This window comes from Procambarus clarkii, chromosome 47, assembly GCF_040958095.1.
Source record: "Procambarus clarkii isolate CNS0578487 chromosome 47, FALCON_Pclarkii_2.0, whole genome shotgun sequence".
NCBI classification, from domain to species: Eukaryota; Metazoa; Arthropoda; class Malacostraca; order Decapoda; family Cambaridae; genus Procambarus; species Procambarus clarkii.
In genome coordinates this window covers 22,670,505-22,694,920 of record NC_091196.1, presented here as the reverse complement: position 1 = coordinate 22,694,920, position 24,416 = coordinate 22,670,505, and the positions used below count along the sequence as shown (strand labels likewise).

At 40.7% G+C, this 24,416-nt stretch overlaps 1 protein-coding gene across 12 annotated transcripts in view; it reads left to right on the top strand.

The window, feature by feature from the left end:
* Nucleotides 1–24,416, top strand: part of GatB (glutamyl-tRNA(Gln) amidotransferase subunit B, mitochondrial) — a 449,912-nt gene that overhangs the window by 422,555 nt on the left and 2,941 nt on the right. For all 12 annotated transcript variants that reach the window (XM_069302120.1, XM_069302121.1, XM_069302115.1 and 9 more), the window contains 8 exons: nt 857–1,005; nt 3,744–3,844; nt 5,231–5,365; nt 8,053–8,244; nt 10,197–10,330; nt 11,053–11,179; nt 13,367–13,456; nt 20,272–21,715. In XM_069302120.1, coding sequence (XP_069158221.1) covers nt 857–1,005; nt 3,744–3,844; nt 5,231–5,365; nt 8,053–8,244; nt 10,197–10,330; nt 11,053–11,179; nt 13,367–13,456; nt 20,272–20,406 — 1,063 coding nt within the window. In that variant the 3' untranslated portion in view covers nt 20,407–21,715. The remainder of the gene's footprint in view (nt 1–856; nt 1,006–3,743; nt 3,845–5,230; nt 5,366–8,052; nt 8,245–10,196; nt 10,331–11,052; nt 11,180–13,366; nt 13,457–20,271; nt 21,716–24,416) is intronic.

Sequence of the window (24,416 nt, the reverse complement as noted above, 5' to 3'; positions counted from 1 at the left end):
AATTATTTTTGCAGTTTTTGCATAAAGGCGGGTGTGACCATTTTTCAATAGCTGTATATTGAGAGTTTAACAAATATGTTAATGCATGCATTAGATGGTTTGTTTGAATCCCAACTCAAAACAGTGTACAGTATTTGAATCTAATGTACGGGTGGGGATACCTTATATATTAATTATGGTAAATAATAGCTGGAACACATACAAGATATAGAAGGCACTTCTTCAAATACAAGAGGGAAATTGGGGGGGGGGGGTCACAAACCACTTTCTTTGTGACAACACTATGTGGTGGTTTGGCGGGATCCCTGATCTGGGTGTTTGATATGTTTGCTGTTTTGATTACTTTGGCATTTTATCCATGGCTGATAATTGGGCTCAGGACCTCTGGCAAACCTTCTACTGATGAATTTACATTTCTTGTTTGATGTCCATGTATTCTGGTGTTATTCTCCCATGGTGCAACCCAGTCCACCTTTTCTGTTTTTCAATAAGGCTGGCCTCTTTCAAGATGCCATAGTGTGAGTTAGCTCAGGGTGCTACCAAGGAGTATCTTCCTGAAATAGGTCCTTGTCTGTTCCCTTCTTTCCCATGGGGTATGGGATTTTTGCACAGGTGGCTCCAGAGTGTGAGACAGGCTGGCTAAAACCTCTGGTAACCTGTACATGTCATAAGTTGCACAAAGTGTTCATACTTTTTATTCACTCATTATAATAGAAAATACATTACATATTAAAAACAAGCAATTCAGGTATTAATTTGTACAGTAGTACAGTATCTAGGATGTGTTTTCATGTATGGAATCATAATTTTATATTCTTGTAAAGGCTGTATTAATTTTAAATATGTATATGTTTAGGGTACTTGTGGATCTAAATCGAGCAGGCCAACCATTGATGGAACTTGTGTTTGCACCTGGACTGCATAATGGGGAAGAAGCTGTTGCCATGGTCAAAGAGGTTGCCTTAATTCTTACTAGAATAGGCACTTGTAACTGTCGGATGCATGGTGAGTGCAATATTTTTCGAAAATATAAACCTACTTTTTGTTGTGAAACAAAATTAAAACAAAGAAATGAAGCTTCTTTATTTAGTCTGATTTTATTTCATAAATTGTATGAGAAATTATCATTCACCGCCACTCCAGATTACTCTTCCGCTTGCTCCTTCATTACCTTCAGAATTATCAGTTAATGTTATTTCTCTAGTTTCCACTTTTCTTACAATAGGTACCTGCTCTAGGAGTCATATGTTTTAGCATTTCCTAATGTTACCTGTATTAAACTTGGTGCATTTATATGTACTGTACTCTATGTACAATAACCAAAGACTGATATTTATATAGAGTTTTCTGTAGAGTAATGCAACTAATTCCTCTGAGCTTCAGCAGTAGCCGGGGAAAAGTAAAAAAATTTCAGTTTGGCAGCAGGATGCTGTTTCTAGAAACTTTCATTATTAAGACTACTCATAGCCCAGTTGATAGAGCTTTGGCCTCATGTGTGGGGTCTACGGTTCGAGACCCAAACAGCCCAGGTGAATGGAAAGTAATGCAAATACTGTACTTGCAGAAATATCTTGGATACTTTATAGTCCTTCAGAGATAAGCCTACCAATCACATTTGAGCTTGATTTTGTGACTAATCAGAATGCAGCTTAGAAATAATTATTTACATGGAGAACTTCAGACATGGCCGGTGTCATTACTTTCCGTGGTGGGAGAGCTTATTTAGCTCAAATAAGAGGAGTTGTAACTGCATGCTCCAAGAGAATGAAACATCAGGACAAATAGCAGAACTCTTGTGTATGGCCCTACCTTTGCTCGTGTTTAACTTCTTCAAAGTGAAAAGTTAAAGTCGCGGCATTAACAATTTGTTTGTCAATCTAATGAAACTATTAGTGGTACTATTGTTTTATAATGTAGTGTGCGCAGGCGATAAGTCGCAATGCAATAAGTCGCAATGCAATGCAGAAATTGCGTCGCAATTTCTGCCAATTTGGCAGAAATTGAACACCCAGCTCATAAATTGCAAAATAAAAGAATTTATGATATTTCTGTCTCTCCTGGACAGACCGTAATGTCATCAGTTTTTATTTTCAGATTGGTTAGTTGGTAAACTGGTTGTTGCATGGTGGTTCTGTTTGTTTTACATTCTTCATAGGTTGGAGTAGTCATCACAACAACTGGGTAGGAAGTTGAGTTGAGAAAAGAGAAAGTAGCAAACTAAGAGGAACAACCAAACCACCAGGACAGGAGTTATTTGGTTGTTCATTGTTCCAAAAGCATGGTATAAACTGACTCACAAATGTGCAAAATTTCCAGAAGTGATCCTACACTTTAAATAATTTTTCCAGTCTACCTATTTTCACATAGTTATCTTTGTATAGTTTTTATATTATCAATTTCCTTTTAACACTTAACCTGGCCCGGCACACGACCCCCAATACACCCCAAGGTCGGCCAAGTGTTTCCCCGTGAACACGCACCCGCACTAAAATGTTTATACTTTTTTTTCAGTTTCCCCACCTCAATTTCCATGCTACGTCGCTCATTTTGGTATCAAATTGTTCAATATCAAATTGGTATCAATAGAATTCTCTAAAATGATATATGCATATAAGGTCAAAAGGCCCGGCGCGCCACCCAAAGCAAACCCCAAAATTGGCTGAGCGTTACCCATGAACAAGCACCTATCCGTACACCCCCAACACCCGCACTCTTTTCATTTTCTCACCTCAATTTTCGTGTTACATTGCTCATTTTGGTATCAATTTGTTAAAATAAATATACAGTACTTTTAATGTGCCTGATATATTTCACTAAGCCCAAATATAGCATTCTCCAAAAGGTTGGGTAACTGAATACAAAAGATTAAAATAGTAATACATAGTTCATGCAAGTATTGTCAGAGGAGAGGTGGTTACTCTGTATAGAGGAAGGATTAATCAGGTCCTGCATTCTTATTGATCAGTTGGGACTTGCTTCAGTGCTCTGGGCTTTAAATTGGTCATGGCAGAGGTAGTTTAATTGTACTCCTGTAGTTAGCAGAATATCAATTTGCATTGGAATATCAGTTTGCATTCATTGTATATTTGATTTGCATTTGCAGGAGCTCTTGTGGATATTGCTCCACCTTATGTATGATAGCGAGCTGGTCTCTCAGTGGAGGCTTAATTAAGTTGGACTTGCCAGTGTCCCCTGTTCCCTCACTTTGCTAGCATGACCATTTACAAACATTCTTGTTGGACTAGTATTTAAGGTCATGAAACTCTGGCATTGAGATAAGTCCTTGGTGGACCATAATGGCTCTGGTTCAAAGTTTCAGGAATGAGTGTATCGCCATACTCAAAATCTTTTCTATCACCTGATGTCCACAAGAAACAGCTTTGTTTGGGGAAGGAGTACTACATCTTGTGAAGAATAATTTTTTTTTCCAGTTAAGTTTGTAAATATGCTTGATACAGAATTATCAATAGAGATACAGTACTAAGTTAGATAATATGTTAGGTTCAGAATCAAGAACACATGAAAATGGCACAGTATTTATAATTTACACATCATAATTTTGAATCATCTACTGTATATTGCCCGAAACACTATGTGTATTAGTGGCTTTAGGTATTGTGTGTACTAGCTCTATCAATAAATCCAACAGTATGTTTGTAACTCTGCATCCTTATATGTTCTTTTCCTAAATAAAATATTATTATTATTATTATTATTATTATTATTATTATTATATTTAACAGAGGGATCTCTTCGAGTGGATGCAAACATTTCAGTTCACAGACCTGATGAACCTTTGGGAACCAGGACTGAAGTGAAGAATCTGAATTCCATTCGGTCTTTGGTAAGTCAAGTTATATATTGAGTGTTGTATACTGTTCTTGTAATACAGTACTAGTATGGTACAGGACAATAATATGAGTAGCTCATTACTGTACTAGGAGGATAAATGGTTTTAGGATACGTTTGCTTCTTGGCATTTTTAGCTCTTCAAAAGTACTCTTCAGTAACATGTATTAAAAAAATTGACACCAAACTTCTCATGTATTTACTGCTGTATTCATTTTACCCCTTTAGAACCTCCTGGTAGCTGGATGTTAATTAATAATAAGTCATTGTGTTGTGGGACAGGCAGTCACTTAATACTGGCTTCCTGTCACCCTGTCTGGACCCTGACAGCCAGGGTCCCGGTAGTACAGTTGGGTTCATTCACAACTCACAATCAAGAATTACTGATTTGAATCCCGGGTGGGACAGAAATGGTTGGGCGCATTTCCTATCAACTAATGCTCGGTTCATCTAGCAGCAAATAGGTACTCAGGAGTTATCCAGCTTGTTATGGGGTTGCATCCTGGGCAGGGTCAGTAATTCTCCCATGGGAAGGGACCTTGATATAAGCCTACCATATATAAATACACTCTGGCTTCCTGTCCCCCGCAATACAGTGAATTATTATTATAAATTATCAGTGTGTGGCATTGGGTTAGCTCTCCCTCTGTCATGATTGGGTTTCCCATTGTTGGGAACAGGAAGTCTTTTAGGCTTATAGAGCTCCCCTTAGGCCATTGACTGGCCTTCCCCAAGATATGACACGATAATTATCTAATTCCCATATACAGTACCTATTTACTGTTAGGTGAACAGAGGCATCAGGTGTAAGGAAACTGTCCCAAATGTCTCATCCTGTTGTGTATGTTAGCCAGGGTAAAAAAAATGCTGCACCCTTTTAATAAATATTAGTGTACTTTTATAGTACACTATCTCTCCAGAATTTTATTATGTTTTCTTTAAAGCTACTCATTCAATGTTGCACACTTCCATTTGTTTTGTAAATCTACTTCCTCTTCCTGCCATGCACTTCTCATTCTTCACCAGTTTGTGTTACTCCATACACCAGCTTAGTATTCATTCCCAAACAATACTTGTGTACACCCCCATAACTTTAAGGTTTATCTGTTCACAGCCTTGATCTCCAAGATTGCTATCAGCTCTTTTGTATTTATAAGAATTTTTTTTCTCTCTTATCCTCTCAACTTAAATAATTTCACTATATATGTCTTTGTGATGCACCATCTTCCATCTTATCTTGCATCACTATCATTTGATCGAACAATTCTGTATACAGTGTAATATGAATTATGGAATGGTATAAACAGGTGCTGCCTCGCATGGGCCAATAAGCCTTCTGAGATTATTTAATGTATTCTTAGATTTCTTATGTTCTTTGCAGTCGAAAGCAGTTGACTTTGAAATTCAACGCCAAATAAATATTTTGGAATCTGGTGGAAGAATAATCAATGAAACACGAAGCTTTGATACACTCTCCAATGAAACCATTAGCATGAGAGATAAAGAAGTCACTCAGGTATTGTCTTGATATATAGCTAGTATAAATATAGATCAAAATAGATGAAATGCTGAAAATTTTATAGATACTCAAATATAAACCACTCCATAGAATTTGTGAAAAGTGGTGTAAAAATAAATCCTTGTATGGATTCAGCTGCTGTATAAAAATTAGAAAAATTGTTAAAAAAAGTAAACAATTGTTATTAGAAATGAAGATCTATAAGCATAATGTGTGGTCTTCTTTTTTCCTAGAGACAACTACATTAAATTTGTTGAGATTACCTTATGCAGTAGTTCATAAATCAAATGTTAACAAAGGCAGCTTTACATCATGATAATATTTGTGCTGAAATCCAGTCTCTTAGAAAAATAGGGCTTTCAGTTACTGTATATAAAATGTTTGTTTATGAGCCTGTCCCTCGGTAATTCATCCAGGAGAGTATTGTATATGACAGGTTCTGTTGGTTTTCACTTCCATCATGGCAAGTATTTTTACAGTTGGTTTTGTCATATACAGTTATTTGAAGATGTACACTCGAGATTTCTCAATCCACCACTGAGCAACCACTCGCTAGGGTAAAGTCGCTTGTCTCCAGGCAGTTGCCAGTCTACAGACATCGGCACTGAAAAAACCTTACAGCAGAAACAGGTTGGAGATGGATGAGCAGCATAATTATAAATGTAAGGGTCTAGGAGTGTAGGGAGGATGAAGAGTGAAAACACCCAAGTAAGCAGTCCCAAAAATGAAAGTGGCTGACTGCACCATTGCACAGAGACACCAAAGGTGGAAGCAGTGCTCGACAAGCTCCTTGTAGAAGAAGCAAGATAATCTTTAACCAAGGTATTAGGGACATAGCCCAAAAACAAATGCCAAGACCAGACAAGCCCAAACTGAGCACAGGCCTCAAAAAAGTTAAATTCTAGAAAGGAATCAGGCAAAAACTAGATCAGGACCCAGGTACCCCAGCAATAAACAAACACCAAAAATGGGCATGAAAAACGGATAGCTGAGCAAGCAGACGAATGCAAATACCACCAAGCGTAATAAGTCCAGCACACTGCATACTCTACGAACTGGGGAAAGATTGCACATAGAGTTGCAAAGCTTGCTCAAGAGTAAAGGCAAGAGGGCAGGATTTAGGTAAAGGACCTGTGCATTAGGAACAGCTGATAGAAATAAGAACTCTACTGTATAGCCCTGTACGGGACAGAATCAGACCAAAGTACACATGCAGGAGAACAACTGAAACTCAAGAAAAGCATGGAAAAAATGCCAGGGAGAAGAACATAGAACACCAGCCATGCCCCGAACTGAACCCAAACCTCGTAAGTCTGGACAAGGTGCAGGCAGGGTCCAACCAGGGAAGCCCTGGAACAGTGAGACCCAGAAGGAAAGCCAGTGAAAGCTACTTAATCCAAATGCCACAAAGGTAGTCTTAGGTTCTTCTAAATACAACCAAAGGCCAAAAGAAACCTTGAACTGGCCAGAGCACTCCAGTCATGCATCCACGAGAGTGTACAACACAAGAGAGCAACAGCAAAGAAAAACTTAGGAAAACCTATGTCCCAAGGTGAAGAGATGCCATGTTACAGTCAACAGCAGAGTTGCTGGCTAAGAAACAAGCATCATAGAAGATAAACTCATTCCCAAAGCTAGAACCTGAAGAGAAAACCTAGTGGCAAAAAAGTACCCTAACCAAAAACCCATTGCCAAAAGGCAGGAAATGCCAATGGTAGTCTGGAGCAAAAGAAAAAAAAGAAAAAGGAGTTTAATGACTGCTTTTTTTTAAGTAAAATGTGGAGAAGGCAAGTCACAAAATCATGCAATGGAGTCACTGTGACATCTTCCTACAAAATGTGTGTAGGACCCCAGCCTACAGTCAAGTTCAAGGCACCATCAAGAATGTGGAACAACTGGAGATGAGCTAAATTACACTGAAATCCCACAAAAACAGCACCAGAGACGAGAACTTCAAAAGCTGTGGGAGTTCAACAATCAGTACCATAAATCTCCAAAGAAGCTGAAAAGGGAGCTGAATCCAGTCACAGGCATTGACTGGGTTTCCACTCATGTAAAATTCACATTAAATCATTGAAATCCTCTGTGAATCCTTAGTGGACAAACCAGACAAAGTAATTTGCCTGAATTTGGTTGATACACAGCTGGAATATAGTGATGAGTATACTCCAGGCACAAAATTATGTCTACCAGCTAAGTAGTTAACTTAGTAGTTAGCATAAATAATTGTTTTTCTTGCATATTTATAGGTCTTTGTAAAAGGTGTTGAGTTTCTCTATTTTCTCTTTTGTTTTGTTACAAGCAATTCCTTCGTAGTTGATTGAATACCCTTTACCTAAGCTTAATTACTTATTTATTTCTTAAGATTAATTACTTATTTATTTAATTCTTAAGGTAAATTACATGACAAGACCAATTGCAAAGATGCTTCTCATAGGATGGTAAAAGTTAACAAAGCCTAGCAGATCTGACAATGTCCTAGGCGGACCATAGGATCTGGCTCATGGAGCAACTGATGTAGCCCTATCCTAGAAATTAGGCATCCAGTGTGATCATGAAATATAAATCTTAAAATTTAAAAACCCTGGATATGCAAATCCATAATGCAACTTAGAGCTTTCTTGTTAATTAGTTACTTTGCAGATGTGTGTTAGGTAAATACTAAGAAAATTATTGTCTTTCAGGATTACCGCTTCATGCCTGAACCAAACCTGCTTCCACTCCGTCTTCATGATTCCTTAGAACCCACCTGCCAGTATGATGGATCTCTTGATATTAATGACGTTCGTGCCACAATGCCAGAGCTACCTGAAGCTACTAGACAAAGATTGATGAGTGATTATGAAGTCACTCTAGAGAATGCTATTTTGCTTGTAGTAAGTTAAGCATCTGTATAAGTTATAATTTTATAACCCGCTGTTAGGGGTACATTACGGTTATCACAGATATTTTGTTTAGGTTTTCCTCTCGGATGTTTCCAAGACAAGATAACCAAGTGTTCGTACTAACAGCATGAGCCTATTGTGATTGTTGCCGCAAGAGGCAGCTAGTTTATTGTGCACTCCATACTCATCCTGTGAGCGGTAACACAGAAAGGATTACAAAAGGCAGAAAAGAGCTTTATCAGACCTCAATGGAGATTATTACATTAACAATTGTATCTATCCTGCACACCTTATTATGTCAGCTAGTTACAGAAATTGCTCCCATTTCAATAGCTATGTACAATATTTACAATTAAGCATTATTCATTAATGGTAAGTCTTTTTGCTAATCCTTTGCTGGTGTAGCTATGGAGGTATTACAGGGATCATAGAAAAGCTGCTGTTTATTATTATTAGTCTTCACACTACACTGCTTGTTTCTTAATCTCGTGTGTCATCTATCTACTTGTAGCGAAACATGGATACATTGAAAGGATTTCAGATATTTTGTCCTTAGTAGTAAGATTGTTTATCATTTCATGCAGCATTAGTTTAGATTTATCTCTAAATGGCTCAATTTAGACATAAAATCATAATTAGACTGTGATTTGATCACAGTCCAAGACGTAATGTTCTAATGTGTGTCCCTGGCTTTGTCCACATGCTTTACACTTTACTTCATCTAGATGAAGTAAGATGACTTAGAACACCTAGGTCGGCATTCCATCCCCGACCGTTTGAGTGATTGGGCACCATTCCCTTCCCATGTCCCATCCCAAATCCTTATCATGACCCCTTCCAAGTGCTATATAGTCATAATGGCTTGATGCTTTCCCTAGATAATTTCCTCCCCCCCCCCCCCCCCCTCCCTCTTCATCTAGTTCCCTATACAAACTGAACTGCCAGAGATATTTGTCGGCAAGTTTGTATTCAAGCTGTGACAATGACTATTAGTCTGCTGATTAATTTGACGGTTGAAAGGAAAGGGGTTAGAGTACAGTATCTTACTCGGGTCATTAGCATCGAGCACACTCTGGATTGACTCAGTGTAACCACTAGAGAATTATTTTGGAAAGGTAAACTTTGGACCTTGAGAGCATAGAATAGGGATGAAGTGAGTGAATGTGTGTACACTCCCAAAGAGCCTCGAGATACCATTAAATGACAGACCGAACAGAAAGTTCATTGGAAAAAAGGGGTTAAACTGAGCCAACCAAGAGCATGCCCCATTCTCATAGCCCGATTAAAATACTGTACTTTAACCTCTTTCTTTTCAACATTAGATTTGCTAATATCAGGACCCTGGGTATTTGTAAATACCCATGGTATCTGATATCTTGCAATCAGATGCAAGATATCAGATACCTACCTGATTTTCAATATCCTTGTCACAGCTGTGGCAAGAGCCAGGATGGAAAGCTTGTGACCCACTTTTCATTGAGAATTAAAGCAGAGGCTGCAGGTGGAGAAACTGACCACAGGAATCATACGATAAAGACCCACTTGGCCCATCCAGGATATGAAGCTCACCCATACAATTCCTAGATGCTAAGGCCAAGCACTAAAACAAGAATACAATAAAAAGTTTAACACAACATCAAAGGACCAGGTTCCGAGTGGCAGGAACACTCCAACTTGATGCCCCAAACCATTCCCGGCCACTGATTTCAATGAGCTGGTGAGATTGGGTCTTTAGAAAATTAATTATATGCTTGAACCATCAATACATGCTGAAAACCTTTCCCAGGCTGGCACGATTCTATCCAATGAGACCAGAAATGTAATTTTGCACTTGGAGCATTCAGTTATCCCATTTCGTTAGGGAAACCAGATATGAACAATTTTGTTACAATTAATATTCCAGAAATTTTATTGCAAACTTTTAAAACATTAACATTTTTCAGAATAACGGTGATCTTCTAGACTACTATATGGCAGCAATGGCAGTCTCTAACCGCAGCTCCCGTCTAGTTTGCAACCTTTTGCTTAATAACTTGATGGGATTTCTAAATAGCATCAATGCAGACATAAAAGATAGGTATAGTACATTGAATTTATTTTTATTTTTTAATCTCCTTATAGATTTATCCAGAAAGCTATTTCTGAGCTAAGTCCTTCTGAATGCTCCCTTGAGCCATGAGTCATTGGGTATCCGAGACAATATTGTACAACACTGCTAGGCTTCAATGAGCTCCTCACAAAGCTTGGGAAGGATCTTTGCAAATGGCCTTTATTATAAGTGAGTTAGGTATACCGAATATTGTAACACATAGTAACAAACACTAATTAATGATTCTGAAATTGTCATTACCGACATAGCTTCCTGCTGCTACTATTACGTGCTGCATCTTATGTGTAAAAATGAGTGACAAATTTTACTGTAGTGATCACTGTACCCCTGTATTATTAACCAAAGAAATATTACACCCTAGTTTAATTTAGTTTACAGGGCTGTTTTCTTCTATGTATTGGGATAAATGATACAGGCATTTACACACTCCACCTCCCCCACACCCTCCATCTCTTCCCCCCACACCCTCCATCTATCCCCCACACCCTCCATCTATCTCCCACACCCTCCATCTATCTCCCACACCCTCCATCTCCCCCTCCCCCAACTCCCACTCATATCTCCTCCCTCCATCTTCCCTGGCTCCTCTCCCCCATTCATCCCCTGCCCCTCTCTCTTTCTCTCTTAGACAGGCACAAAGCAAATAGGTCTAATTAGGATTATTACTTTACAAACTAGTTTTTCTTCAGTCCTCTTTCAGCATCAGCCTTTGGAGAAATTGTTGACCTACAGCAGAGTGGCCAGATCTCAAATACTGTATCCAACCTGGTGATGAATGCCATATGTATTGAAGGAGACCTGCGAGCTCCTACTCAGGTAAAGGAACTCATTTCATATGAATTAATTTCAGTGTCAATAAATGATTAAACTATCTTTGAGAAGCGAGGGAGGGGAGTACATATATGTATTTGTGAGCATTGAAATCCAAATTTTTGTTTCACTTATGAATTGATTGTTTAGTATGTAGTCTCCCAAACTCATTGTCTTTTATTATGTATATAATTTGAATTTATGTATAGTTTGCTTCAACTGCTTCCTCCCTAAAGCATTCTGCTGACACACTACCTGTAATTACCTAATTGTAATATACAGGATGAGAGCTATGCTTTTGGTGCCTCATCTACCCTAATATCTTTAGCATGTGACATTTTGAAGCTCTCAATAATTTGGGCATACCTGTAGTACAGTGGTTTGCACAGTAATTTCAAAACTGATAGGATCCCAACTTCAGTGCCTAGTCAGAGTGAGACATTTGAGTACGTTGCCAACAGTATTATTAATGAACTGAATGAATGTTTACATTCACTCATCTATCATATAATAATTGCAACAGACTTTTATAATGATATATAGTACACTGGGCTAATCGTTTAATCTATATATTCACTTGTTCTCTTAGAGTTGTACACTCCAAGATGGTGATAATAAGTTACCAGAAAGCAATAATGTACTTACATATCCATTAGATCATAAGTAGAAAATAAACACTATTAAAGTATGTAAAACAATACTAGTGTTGTCATATTTTAGAAAATTAATGCTGAATAATTCTGATGGGATGTCTCATGGGGCAAAATGCAACATTACACAATAATTATGATGAAAACTGATAGGATTGTCACTGACCGTGAGGAGCCAACTGGGCCACAGAAAAGGCTCGCTTCCACACAATAAATATTTAATGTTAAATCTGAAAGTTATGACCACTGTATTTGTACAGCAAAATATAAATCCTAATCTTATATAGGTCGGTGTAAACTGGATAAGTGTATACGTGTTTATAGATATCACAGTTAAAATACATGTCTATGGGAATTTAGCAACTTGCCTAAAGATGATTGATCACTTTTCTTGGGTAACCATGACCTGGATATATTAATCACATGAGCCACCAAGAAAGAAACAAAATGTGTTGAGTTTTACTTAATACAACTTAAAGATCCAATCTGGATATAACTTTGGATCTCTTCTAAACAAAAGACAATCTAACAATCACTTCTCCAAGAAATATGTAGCTAGTCACCTTGCTAGATAATATTAATAATAACAATAATAATATTTAATGATTCAACTAAACTGGTGTGTTATTGTTCCTTTAAATTAGACTAACTCCTATAAAAAAAACTACTTATCATGAATGAATCACTACACATAACACTGGCAACTGCTTATCATAATAACGTCATCATGGGTCACATATCCTCAGGTTCACCTAATCATTCTCTTTAAAGATGACATGCAAGCTTTCACACAGGTGTTATCTGTGACAATATGTTTCCGTTTCTTCAGGTGGCTTTCAATGGCCTCGCTTCACTGATTGTACAGCGTATTATGTACACAGTTGATCAGTGTATTCACTGATTATGTTTACTCATGTGTAGGAACACTACTTGGTTTGTAAATTTTGGGTGCTGTAAGTGACTTCTTAGGATTGTTTGGTTGTTACCGATTTCCACCACTCTTTCATAGCTCAGGGCAACATATTGTACTTACTGTTTGGGCCAATAGGAGTCTGAAAAGTCATAGCTTATTCTCTTCTGGTATGAATCCTGAATTTGTATTAGGTTACACTATCAATGACTGGAGGACAAAGCCAACTTGCCTTCTATTAGTAAACTTTAAATCATAACCATGATGGGTCCTTATACAGTATAGTGTACTGTATAATCTAACCATGACAAATGATTCCAGGTATTTCATAGCATATGTTCAAAATTGTTCTTGTGTTATGGAACACATGTTTGTCTCCTTAAGCCAAAGGAACATTGTTTTGCTTTAATTGGTAAGAGGATGCTATGAAGTTCCTCATTGCTCAGCTGTTTAGTAATGTAACCCATTGGTAGTGGTAAATGAGGTACTACTAATGATGAACATAGATTTTAATAATTAGCCTTTGCAGTTTAGGGCACTGATGAGGTATTTGATAATTGGGAAGCTAATTGTTTGTTCTAAAGCACTTAAATTCTTATTTGAAAAGTGTTGATTCTTTTCTTTTCTTTTCAGATTGTGATTGATAATAACTGGTTCCAGCTCTCGGCTGAAGATGCCCTGGAAGAGATTGTTGATAAGGTTTTGAGTGAAAATGGACAGCTGGTTAGTAATTATTCAGCTGGAACTTGATCTTGCATTTAAATTCTTTTCTCTAATACTGTGTACAAAACAGTATGTATATGTTAATAGCTCTTGTAATTTATAATACAGTACAGTATTGTAATAGTAGATTATTCCTGATACAAATTTGTGCATTATTTTGATGTTTGTGATGGTTTCAAATAGATGATAAATGATGTTCAGCCATACTACTGGGAGTCAAAAATAAAATAGTTTTTCTGGGGGGAGCCCCGTCGGCTCCCCGGAGCTATCCCAGGCTGATATGCTAATGTCAGACTTTGGCATCAGTCATGTGTATGGAGTTCTTAGGCCTACCGGGGACCACGGCCAGAACCGGGCCCCCTCAGAGAGGCAAGGGGAGCAATGGCCTATAGAAGCCCCCGTGTAGTTGGAAGCATTCTATGTCTGCCATCGACCGGAACAGGCACCCAGAAAGGTAAGCGCCCCAAAACAAACCCCTATTCTGGTTAAAATTGCTACCTAATACCGAACTAGTGGATAGAACTCCCCAACCGAAAACAAGCAAATTAGTGTGACGTCACACACTGCCGCGCCGCTGTCTGCGCAGCTCCCCCCTCCCTGGGAGGGGGAAGGGGGAGCCCCAGACCCCCCCGCGCCGGCTACCCACACCTCAGTTCTTGAGGCTGATGCTATAGGCGATGGTCGTGTGCTCTGGCTCCGGTGTCGCTACTGCACTGTGCTTTGAGTGTGGTGTTAGTTTTGTGGGTGCGAGAGCCAGGAGTTATCTTCAGTACTCGGGCTGCATGCGCCTAGGGCTGCCTTCCCTAGGTGCCCTGTAAGTACTGCCCTTGGGGCTTGGGGCCGCCTTCCACAGGCTCCTCGGGGTCTGCCTCTGCTGGTCCGTTTTACCTTTCGGTTTTTCGGCCGCCTGTTGGGCTCTTGGGTGTTCTGTTCTCCCTTGTTACCGGCAGGTAAGAGGCAGTTTGCACTGGTAGGGGCGCAGGGTGCTGCTCAGCTTGTATTTCCCGACATCGCGGCCGGCTCTGTTCCTTGGGGTTCGCTGTCCTCTTGCGGGGTTTTGTTTTTCTTTTTGTTTTTGCCTGGTGGGGGGTTTTGTTTTTCTTTTTGTTTTTGCCTGGTGGGGGGTTCTGTCATTTTATTCAGTTTGTTTTTGCCCTTCCACTGTTCTCCTCGGTGGCGCCCCCTGCTAGGTCCCCGTGAGTGTACACGTCCCTGGGGTTCAGCTTTAGAATGGCCGGCCCAGCCTTGGTTTCAGGCGCTGGTTGCTCGGTGTCCGAACCCGAGGGTTTTCCCGCGGCTCCGCCTCTTTCAGCAGATCGGGCCGGTACGTCACGTGGCTGGTTCGATCTTCTCCTCGAGTCTTCGCGTATGGTTTTTTTGACTCGAGTCTATCATCATCTCTATGGTGATCAGGTGGCCTCCTTGTTGGTGTCCCACCTGAGGGCTTCTTCTCGGCGGCAGTATGAAGTTTCCTGGCGGTCCTTCCGTTTCTTTTTGCGTCTTCGTCGTGTTAGCTCCTTGTCTGTTCGGGTGGTCTTGTCCTTCCTCTCGTGGTTGTTTCAGGACCGTCATCTTATGCCTAACACTGTCGCTTCGTATCGTGCGGCGCTGGCGGAGCCGCTTCAGCTTGCTTTCGGTATCGATGTTACGTCTGCGCCGTTTCGCAAGCTGTCTCGTGCATTGTTTCACCTCCGGCCTGCTCATGCGTCGCCTGAGCCGTCCTGGTCTTTGGACAGAGTGCTCGCTTTCCTTTCATCTCCTCGTTTCGTTGTGGCCCCTTCGGTCCAGGATTGTTTTTCCAAGGCACTTTTCTTGTTGGCTTTGGCCTCTGGGGGTCGGGTAGGGGAGCTTCATGCTCTCCTCCGGCGCAGGGGTTTCTGCTCTTTTGGTCGTGGTGATAGTTTGGTTCGTTTGCAGCCGTCTCCTTCTTTTCTGGCGAAGAATGAGACTGCTGCGTTCCGGAGGGGTCCATGGGTGGTTGGTGCTTGGTTGGTCAGGCCGGGGGTGCATCATGTTTTGTGTCCGGTTGCGGCGCTTCGCCGTTATTTGCGCGCCACAGCTTCTGTGTCCGGGGACACGCTGTGGGTTGATCCGGTTTCCCTTCTTCCCTGTTCGCGGGTTTGGGTCTCTCAGGTCGTCCGCAGGGTTATTAGGTCTAGCCAGCCTGCGGTCTATCCCCGTGCCCATGACGTTCGTAAGTTCGCGGCTCTTGCTGCCGTGTTTGGGAATATGTCTTGGTCTGATATTCGGGCGCGGGGATTTTGGCGGTCGAACAGGGTCCTGGCTGCTCGTTACCTTGTGAATGTCCCTGGCCCTCGTCGGGCCTGTGTTGCTTTGGGTCGGCGGTTGCAGCCAGTTGTCTCGGCTTCGAGTTGAGGGGTGAGCGACGACCGCCTCCCGGGTAAGTCCCTCTTTTTCTGTCTGTGGGTAGTTAGCTCCGGGGAGCCGACGGGGCTCCCCCCAGAAAACCAGCGTTGAATGTAATGAAACGCCATTTTCTGGGTGAGTCCCGGAGGCTCCCCGGCATCCCTCCCTCCCTCCGGTCGGCGGTTTTTCGCGTTTTTGACATCCAGCCTCAAGAACTGAGGTGTGGGTAGCCGGCGCGGGGGGTCTGGGGCTCCCCCTTCCCCCTCCCGGGGAGGGGGGAGCTGCGCAGACAGCGGCGCGGCAGTGTGTGACGTCACACTAATTTGCTTGTTTTCGGTTGGGGAGTTCTATCCACTAGTTCGGTATTAGGTAGCAATTTTAACCAGAATAGGGGTTTGTTTTGGGGCGCTTACCTTTCTGGGTGCCTGTTCCGGTCGATGGCAGACATAGAATGCTTCCAACTACACGGGGGCTTCTATAGGCCATTGCTCCCCTTGCCTCTCTGAGGGGGCCCGGTTCTGGCCGTGGTCCCCGGTAGGCCTAAGAACTCCATACACATGACTGATGCCAAAGTCTGACATTAGCATATCAGCCTGGGATAGCTCCGGGGAGCCTCCGGGACTCACCCAGAAAATGGCGTTTCATTACATTCAACGCTGGTTTTTTGAAGTAGTTTCTTAAGAGGGCATGATCTTTACTGAAGAGTTTGGGATTCAAACATATAACACAGTATAATTAATAATTTAGCTCAATAAAATTCAGTTTATCTTCTAAGTTTTACAGCTAAAATTCTCCAGTATTGGTTGGGTGTTTATTTAACTTCCATGAAAATGTTTCTTGGGAGCTTTTTTTGGTCAACATCAGTCCATGTGCCAACTGGACAAGTCCATCTTTGACACTACTGACCTGCATATGCAGTAGTCAATGAAAATTAATTTCTTAAAACTACATCTTTTAATAAGCTCAGAAAATAAATTTAATATTTTTTCTTCTTTATAAGGGTTAGTTACTATATAGAAAAGGATTAGGGGAGAGAGGGGAGTAAAAAGATTTTTTTCTTTGGAGAGCCCCTCCAGCTCCCTGGAGCTATACTGGGCTGATATGTATGTATTAGACCATGACATCAGTCAGTTGATTGGAGTTCTAGCATACCGGAGACCATGAGCCAGAACCTGGCCCCCTCAGAGAGGCGCGAGGAGCAATGGCTTATAGAAACCCCCATGTGGTTGGAAGCATTCATGTCTGCCATCTACCAGGTTAGGCACCCAGAAAGGTAGGCATCTCAAAACAGACTCGACCTAGTTAAAATTGCTACCGAAAACCGTACTATCAAGCAGAACTCCACAGTCTGAAAACAAGCAAATAAGCATGTCGCAACCGCTACCGCTGTCTGCGCAGCTCCCCCCTCCTTCCCGGGAGGGGGAAGGGAAAGCTCCAGACCCCTTGCGCCAGCCATCCAACCCCAGTTCTGAGGCTGATGTGTTGCGTGGTGATCGTTCGACTTCTGTCTCCTGTCTCTGAGCAGTGCTGTACCTTTGCGGTGTTGTTCTGCTGTGTGGTGGTGTGCGAGCCAGGAGTAATTCACGGAGTACTGGGGCTGTATGTGCCTAGGGCCGCCTTCCCTAGGTACCCTATAAGCACTGCCCTTGCCACTTAGGGTTATCTTCCACAAGTCATTCGGGAACTACCTCCATGAGGATCTTTTGCTGCTCAGTGATTGCCCACCCTTGGGGTCAGCTGGGGTTTTCATTTCCTACTGTTTAACCTTGGGTAGAAGGTAGTATCTTCACTGGGAGGGGCGCAAGGTACTGTGCAGCTTGTCACCTATTACACAGCGGCTGGTTCTGTTCCACCTGGAGACTTGGTACTTTTGCCGGGTTTTTCTTTTTCTTTTTGTTTGTTGCCTGGTGGGGGGGTCTGCCCCTTGGTTATAGTCCACCCTCTGTTAGTCTGGTGGTTTCCCGCTAGGTTTCCCGCCCCTCAATTATAGGTCCCCATGATTGTACATGTCGCACGGGTTCAGCTTTAATTGATCTCTCAGTAGTTTGGGCCAACTGTTAGCAGTACCTTGCTTGGGCTTCCCTTAACACTCAGCCTAAGGGCCCTAGAAAACCCCATTAGGGCTCATTGGTCCAATGGATGCGTCCTCTGGGGCCCATCTCGCCTTGTGCGAGATGAGGAGCCTGTTCCTCCAGCCGGAGCTTCAGGGTCTGACCAGCAGACCCCTCCCCCCCCCCCCTTTTCCTAGCTTTTCTGGTGGACTCTGTCTTTTCTCTAGGGGTGGAGGGTTTGGAGGACAGCTCTGCCCCAGGTCCTGGTGTGGAGGATCCTGGGGCTGGGAGGAGTCGACTTGCAGTGCTTGGGGCATGTTTGACCCTGCTTCGGTCTTGGCACCCTTGGCACGGGGCTTGTTGTTGCAGGGGGAGGGGTTTTCTTACCCCCCTTCCCTGTATACATTTTATATGTATTCGACTCCTCCCAGGGTTCAGTTCCGGGTTCCCTTGGGTTCTTCGGTCCCTTCCTTTCGGAGGTTTTCGGCTTCCTGTGTCCCGCCTAAGGAGGTTTGGGAGACCATTGCGGCATACCCCCTGTGTGACCTGAATTTTGCCTCGATAATGGACTTCCTCGTTGGAGCTCAGTTCTACTTTTCCTTATTGGGTGCGTTACGAGGTACCGGAGTCATTCTGGTTAGCAGACTGTCCTTTCTTTTTCATTGGGGATGTGGTACTCGTTCTGTCGGACCCGCATGCTTGAGTGGCAGGAAACTTCTACTGTAGTTCAGGTTTACCTTGGGGGCGAGTTGAAGCACCTCAATGTGTGCTTGTTCCCTCCTGTTCTTCCTGAGGATATTGGTCAGGTGCAGCTCCATGTGCAGGTTCCCATCCTTTCGGCATCCCTAGTGGCTATGGATTTGCATGCCCTTAGTCGCTAAGGATTTGCGTGCCCTTAGCCATCAGGGTAGACAAACTTGGCTTGGCTTCGGTTTTGCATTTCTTTTCCCTGCTCGAGCTGTCTTCAGACTGCCTTGAGGAGGATGTGGAGGCGCTGGGGACTGTGTCTGTGTCTGACGTACTTGCTTCGGCCGCTCAAGCGTCGGCTGCCTTGTTGAAGTTGTGTGTGCCGATTCTGAAGGAGGGGGGGGCGTGTCTGTTCTGTGCTTCCTGCCTCCCGTGCTGGCAGGCTGTGTTGCTCATTCTCTGGAATCCGTGTGGGCCCTGGCCCTTAGATTTTCGTCACCTTTTTGTCCGTTGCTGTTTGTGGATTCTGCAGTTATGCAGTATAGGCAAGCGGTTTCTACTAGTTGTCACAATATGTCAGACTTGTTGGTTGTTTCCGGAGGGGTTGTGTGGTCGTGCTCATTTTTTGCATCAGGGTCTCGCATGCCTCCTGCGGGAATCTGTTTTTTCCCTTGGAATCCTCTTCCAACCTCACTGCATTTGGAACTATAATTCAATTTCACATGTTGGCTATGCCTTCAGGGCCATTTTGTCATCTTTTCTTTTTTATTTCTGTGGAATCTCAGACTTGCATCCACCCTAGTCGGCTTTTTTTTTTTCTTTTAATGCTTCTTTCTTTCAAATCCTTTCTGTTGCCAGGTATGCTTTGAACCCTCCTTTGGGAGCTGTCCCTTGCCATGTGAGCTGTGGTCTCATGCTTAAGTATGTCTCCCTCTCTCTTCAGTGAAGGTCTCAATGGTAAGTAGACTTGGGGGAATGACCAAGGCAGGGGGCGTCTTACTCGGGAACTAGGTGTTGAATGTAGTATTACAAAATGCCTCTGTCTAAGCTAAGTGTCTCTTGTTATTCCCATTTCCATCTTTTTAAATCCCATCTTGTGCGTGATTGTATGGTGTGGGCTTCAAGTAGGGGGTTGCCTGCTCCCACAACCCAGGGCCATCTTAACAGCACTGGAGGCCCCGAATAAAGCAATGCACAGTGGCCACTACCTTCCCACTATTTCACTATTGTGAATCATTCCTCTGTGTGGAAGCCTTCACAGTAACCTTTGTGGCAAAGGTTGCCACAAAGCTAAGCTCACTTAGGACCCCACCTGTCTGCTAAAGTGCAGGATTACTGTCACATAGTCGAAGCACAAATTATTAATACTGTATTTTAAATATAATTTGTAAAGGGATTTGATTCCCAGTCCTTTCCAGTGGGAGCTCGAATGATTATCCACTCAGGCAAGTGGATCACTCTCATGAACAATATGCCAGCATTGGGTCCCATAGAATTTTGGGGTCCCTGGGCAACAACCCAGTATTCCCTTGCCTCAATCCTGTAATGGTGCAGGTTATGCTATCTAGTGGCAGTCCTGTGTAGTAAGTTTCTCTCCTTAGCAGACTAAAAACTGAGGAATGAATGGCAGGCTTTGTGATAATTATTTATCTTTCAAATGTGGGTATTGATTGTTATGATTAGTAATACTCAACATTTTATTTTTTCCAGATTGAAAAATACAAAAAGAGCAAGAAGAAGAAGAAACTGTTTAATGTCATAGTTCAAAGAATTAAGGATGCATCAGAAAACAGAGCTAATATGAAAATAATAAGTGATATTGTCCTGAAGAAGTTAGGCTCCTAGGCATATTTTCATTTAAGGATGCATCTTCACATTCAGGGAAGGCTATGTTTAAAGTATATTTTATATTGTTGGTTGATCAATTTTTAAAGGAGTACAGGTATATAAGTAACAATAAGTACCAGGTAGCTAATATTTTCTTTTAAGCCAAATCCCCAAAATCATTATTGCAATCATTTATTTGGTATTATTGGAAAACTGAAATAGGTTTCAATTGTTGGAATTACTAAATAATTAGCATCTTATTAATTTAACAAATTATTATTTTTCAATTAATAATTTTTAATATTTTATAACTTTAAAAAATATGAAAAACATGGAATATTTAGAATGTAGAAAAACTGGTGACAGTAATTGTACTAGTCATTATTCTATGAATTTTGTAAAAATGTCATCAAAATTAAATTACTGTACTAATACACTTGTGAAACAAATTTATCCAAAAAATGCAATTTGATTATTCTGTTAACAAATGTTCGTCAAAGAACCCCCTCACCGAATTACTTCTTCCAAAAGGCAACTGTTATGGGGTTGCATCCTTGGGGAGGTCAGTAGTTTGACCTTGGGGAGGATGGGGGGAACCTTGATACAAGCCTAGAAGTATGTATGTGTGTATACTGTGTATATACATGCATATACAGTGCTGTATATGCATGTATATACTGTATACATGCATATACACACACACACATGCAGAAAGGGTAGGGGAGGGGCAGATTTCCTATCCTCGAGAACAGGGAATTATGATTTCATTGCTTAAAAAGTGAATAGTTTACAACTCTCCAGTACTACATTGCCAATAGTTTTGAGGGGTTTTGTTGGCAACACTATAAATTAAACAAATATACTCATAGTTGGTAAGTTTTTTCAAAATAAGCTAAAAATATAAATATCTAGGCCTTTTCGTGCTGTAAAACAATACTTGGCCAATGTTTAATATTTTGATTCCTTGATGGTGAAGATGGGTCTTTATGTAAATATGTAAATGGTTCTGTTACTGAAAATTCTAGTATACAAAACTATATAATATTTTGCATAATTTGTCATATCTCATGCAATATAATTGCAATTAATGGTTAATTATGCTGTACATTGTGATTAGAGAAGTAGTTAACAACATTTATGCTTGTTGTTGAATATAATTAATAAAAAATACAAATAAATTAAAGACCATAGAAAGATACTTCAAGAGAAGGCTTTATGTATGCCATAATAAGACAGTATGAGGACTCAAGATGAATTATAGATCATGTTTATAGTAACCACAGGGCTTGCCAGTTCTGTATACAAATGAAGCAACTACAGTTAAGAGGTAAGTGATCAATAAGAAAATCAGCACATTGGGTCACCAAAGTGACCCAATGTTTAATATTATATACAGTAAAGTAAATGCAGTTGATATACAGTAAAGGTATAAAGAGTGCAATTGATATACGGAAAAGGCATTACTGTATATCAATTACATTCTTTATTTAATTCTTCATGTACTGTATTGTCAGAAAATCTAAGTAGAAGATGTTTATAAAACATTAATAAATACTCGATGAAAATTATGGTAATAATATCTTATATATTTTGTAAAGACAATACCTACATTGTAATTACCTAAGTATAGTTACAGGATGAGAGCTGCGCTCGTGGTGTCCCATCTTCCCAGCACTCTTTGTCATATAACGTTTTGAAACTACTGATGGTTTTTGCCTACACCCTCACCTCACCTAATTTGTTCCAACCATTTTCCACTCTGTTTGCAAAAGTGAATTTTCTTATATTTCTTCAGCAGCTTTGCTTAGTTTAAATCTATGACCTCTTGTTCGTGAAGTTCCAGGTCTCTGGAATTCTTCCCTATCAATTTTTGCCGATTCCCATTACTATTTTGTACATAGTGATCATATTGCCTCATTTTCTTCTATCTTCTAGTTTTGGCATATTTAATGGCTCTAACTTTTCCTCATAGCTCTTTTTTTTCAATTCCGGGAGCCATTTAGTTGCATGTCTTTGTACCTTTTCCAGTTTGTTGATTTGCTTCTTAAGATAAGGGCACCATACAACCGCAGCATTTTCCAGCTTTTGGCTAACACAGGTTGTGAACAATTTCTTTAGTATTTCACCATCCATGTATTTAAATGCAATTCTGAAATTGGAAAATGTAGCATGGGCTCCTTACACAATGTTCTTTATGTGGTCTTCAAGTGATAGTTTTCTATGTAGAACCACCCATAGATTCTCTCGCCCCATCTATTGGAGATTCTGTTCACCTAATGACCCAAAGCTACTCAAAGCCTCCTAGCATTACTTAAATAATGAAGAAATATGGTATATTTATTCACTATAATGTTGGTGCTTAATGCAGAACACGAGAAAACATATATTTACTATAAAATAATATACTTCCATTATGAAATAAGTAAATATGTGGCCTCATAGGAAGTCAACGGTCCAGGTGTCAATGTTGTGGAGCGACTTATCCAAGATATATTGTTGTCTGGAAAGTGTTTGTTGGCATATCAACCTTCTGTACACAGTGATCCAGTCGTCGCACTTCTCTCCTTAAATGATCGCAAATTTAGTTTATTAACAAGTAGAATACGTATTTCTAATAATATCTAACATAACTAGCCAGAAAATATTTAAGACATTGAAAAATACATGTGTGGAAGTTAAATCGACTTCATAGAACAATAGTGTTGGTCTATACTAATTGTTATTCGTTAGTATGCGTTCGCTACTTAAAACATTTACTGTACTGATGTAAAATCTCCCATGTCTCTTCGCACATGGAACACCAAACCTTACATACTCTGATATATTGTTTAATTAATAGAGATTCACTAATAAAGCTTATAATTGTATATGTTATCAAAAAGGCATAGATAAAGTCGTTCTTACGTTTTAGTCACAGAGATTAGATATTAGTAAAGTTCATTTTATTCAGGAAAGTACATAAATAGTCGATTTACAAACATAATATTGGATTTATAGATAGAGCTAGTACATACAATACCTAAAGCCACTAGTACGCATAGCGTTTCGGGCATATTATTGAGAGAGGAAAGATATTTATATTTAAAAAAAAATTTTTTTTTTTTACCGACGCTCTCCCTATTGATGAGAACTACAACCTAATGAAGATAAATGTTAATTTTATGTAGATACTGTAATAAACGAAAGTTTTTAATGTCATCAGAGAAGCCGAAATATAGGCAAATCTTAAATCCCTTGTCATAAATATAACTGAAGTGAAAGATATATGATTTTGATAGTTACAAAGACAGCTCTTTAACACGAACAAGGGGAACTTAGTACCCAAATGAGCCACAGAGATATTAGAAAGAATTTTTTCAGTGTCCGAGTAGTTAACAAATGGAATGTATTAAGCAGTGATGTGGTGGAGGCTTACTCCATACACAATTTCAAATGTAGATGTGATAGAGCCCAATAGGCTCAGGAACCTGTACACCTGTTGATTGACGGTTGAGAGTCGGGACCAAAGAACCAAAGCTCAACCCCTGCAAGCACAAATTAGGTGAATACAGCTGAGGGGCGGGACCAAACAGCTGAAGCTCAATTCCCTACGCATAACTAGGCGAGTCCATAGGAATTACCGTTTGTCCTGGCGCCATCTATGTTTTGACAGCAGTACTACTAATGTTCCCACGTTATGTGATGATCGCTATACGGGTGTTAAGGTCAGTTGCTCTTCTATATATGTTTATGGACAACGTAGGTGATTTGAGGCAATTTGCGGCCAGAGTGAAATAGTATCCACGCGGTGAGTGATGGAGGAGGATATATACTGCTGTGTACTCGACCAGCGGGTGAGAGGTAAGTTATATCGAACAATTATGGGGAATAGATGGGTTATTTTAAGCGTAGAATGTCAGGTAACCGGTAACTACACAGATGGGGTAGTGTTTTTTAAGTCTTTATTTACTAAAGTGGAACATTACATTATGCCTTTAGCTGAACAAGTCTACTGGTGGGAGAAGTAGACGGGTTTTATGAAAGTATTT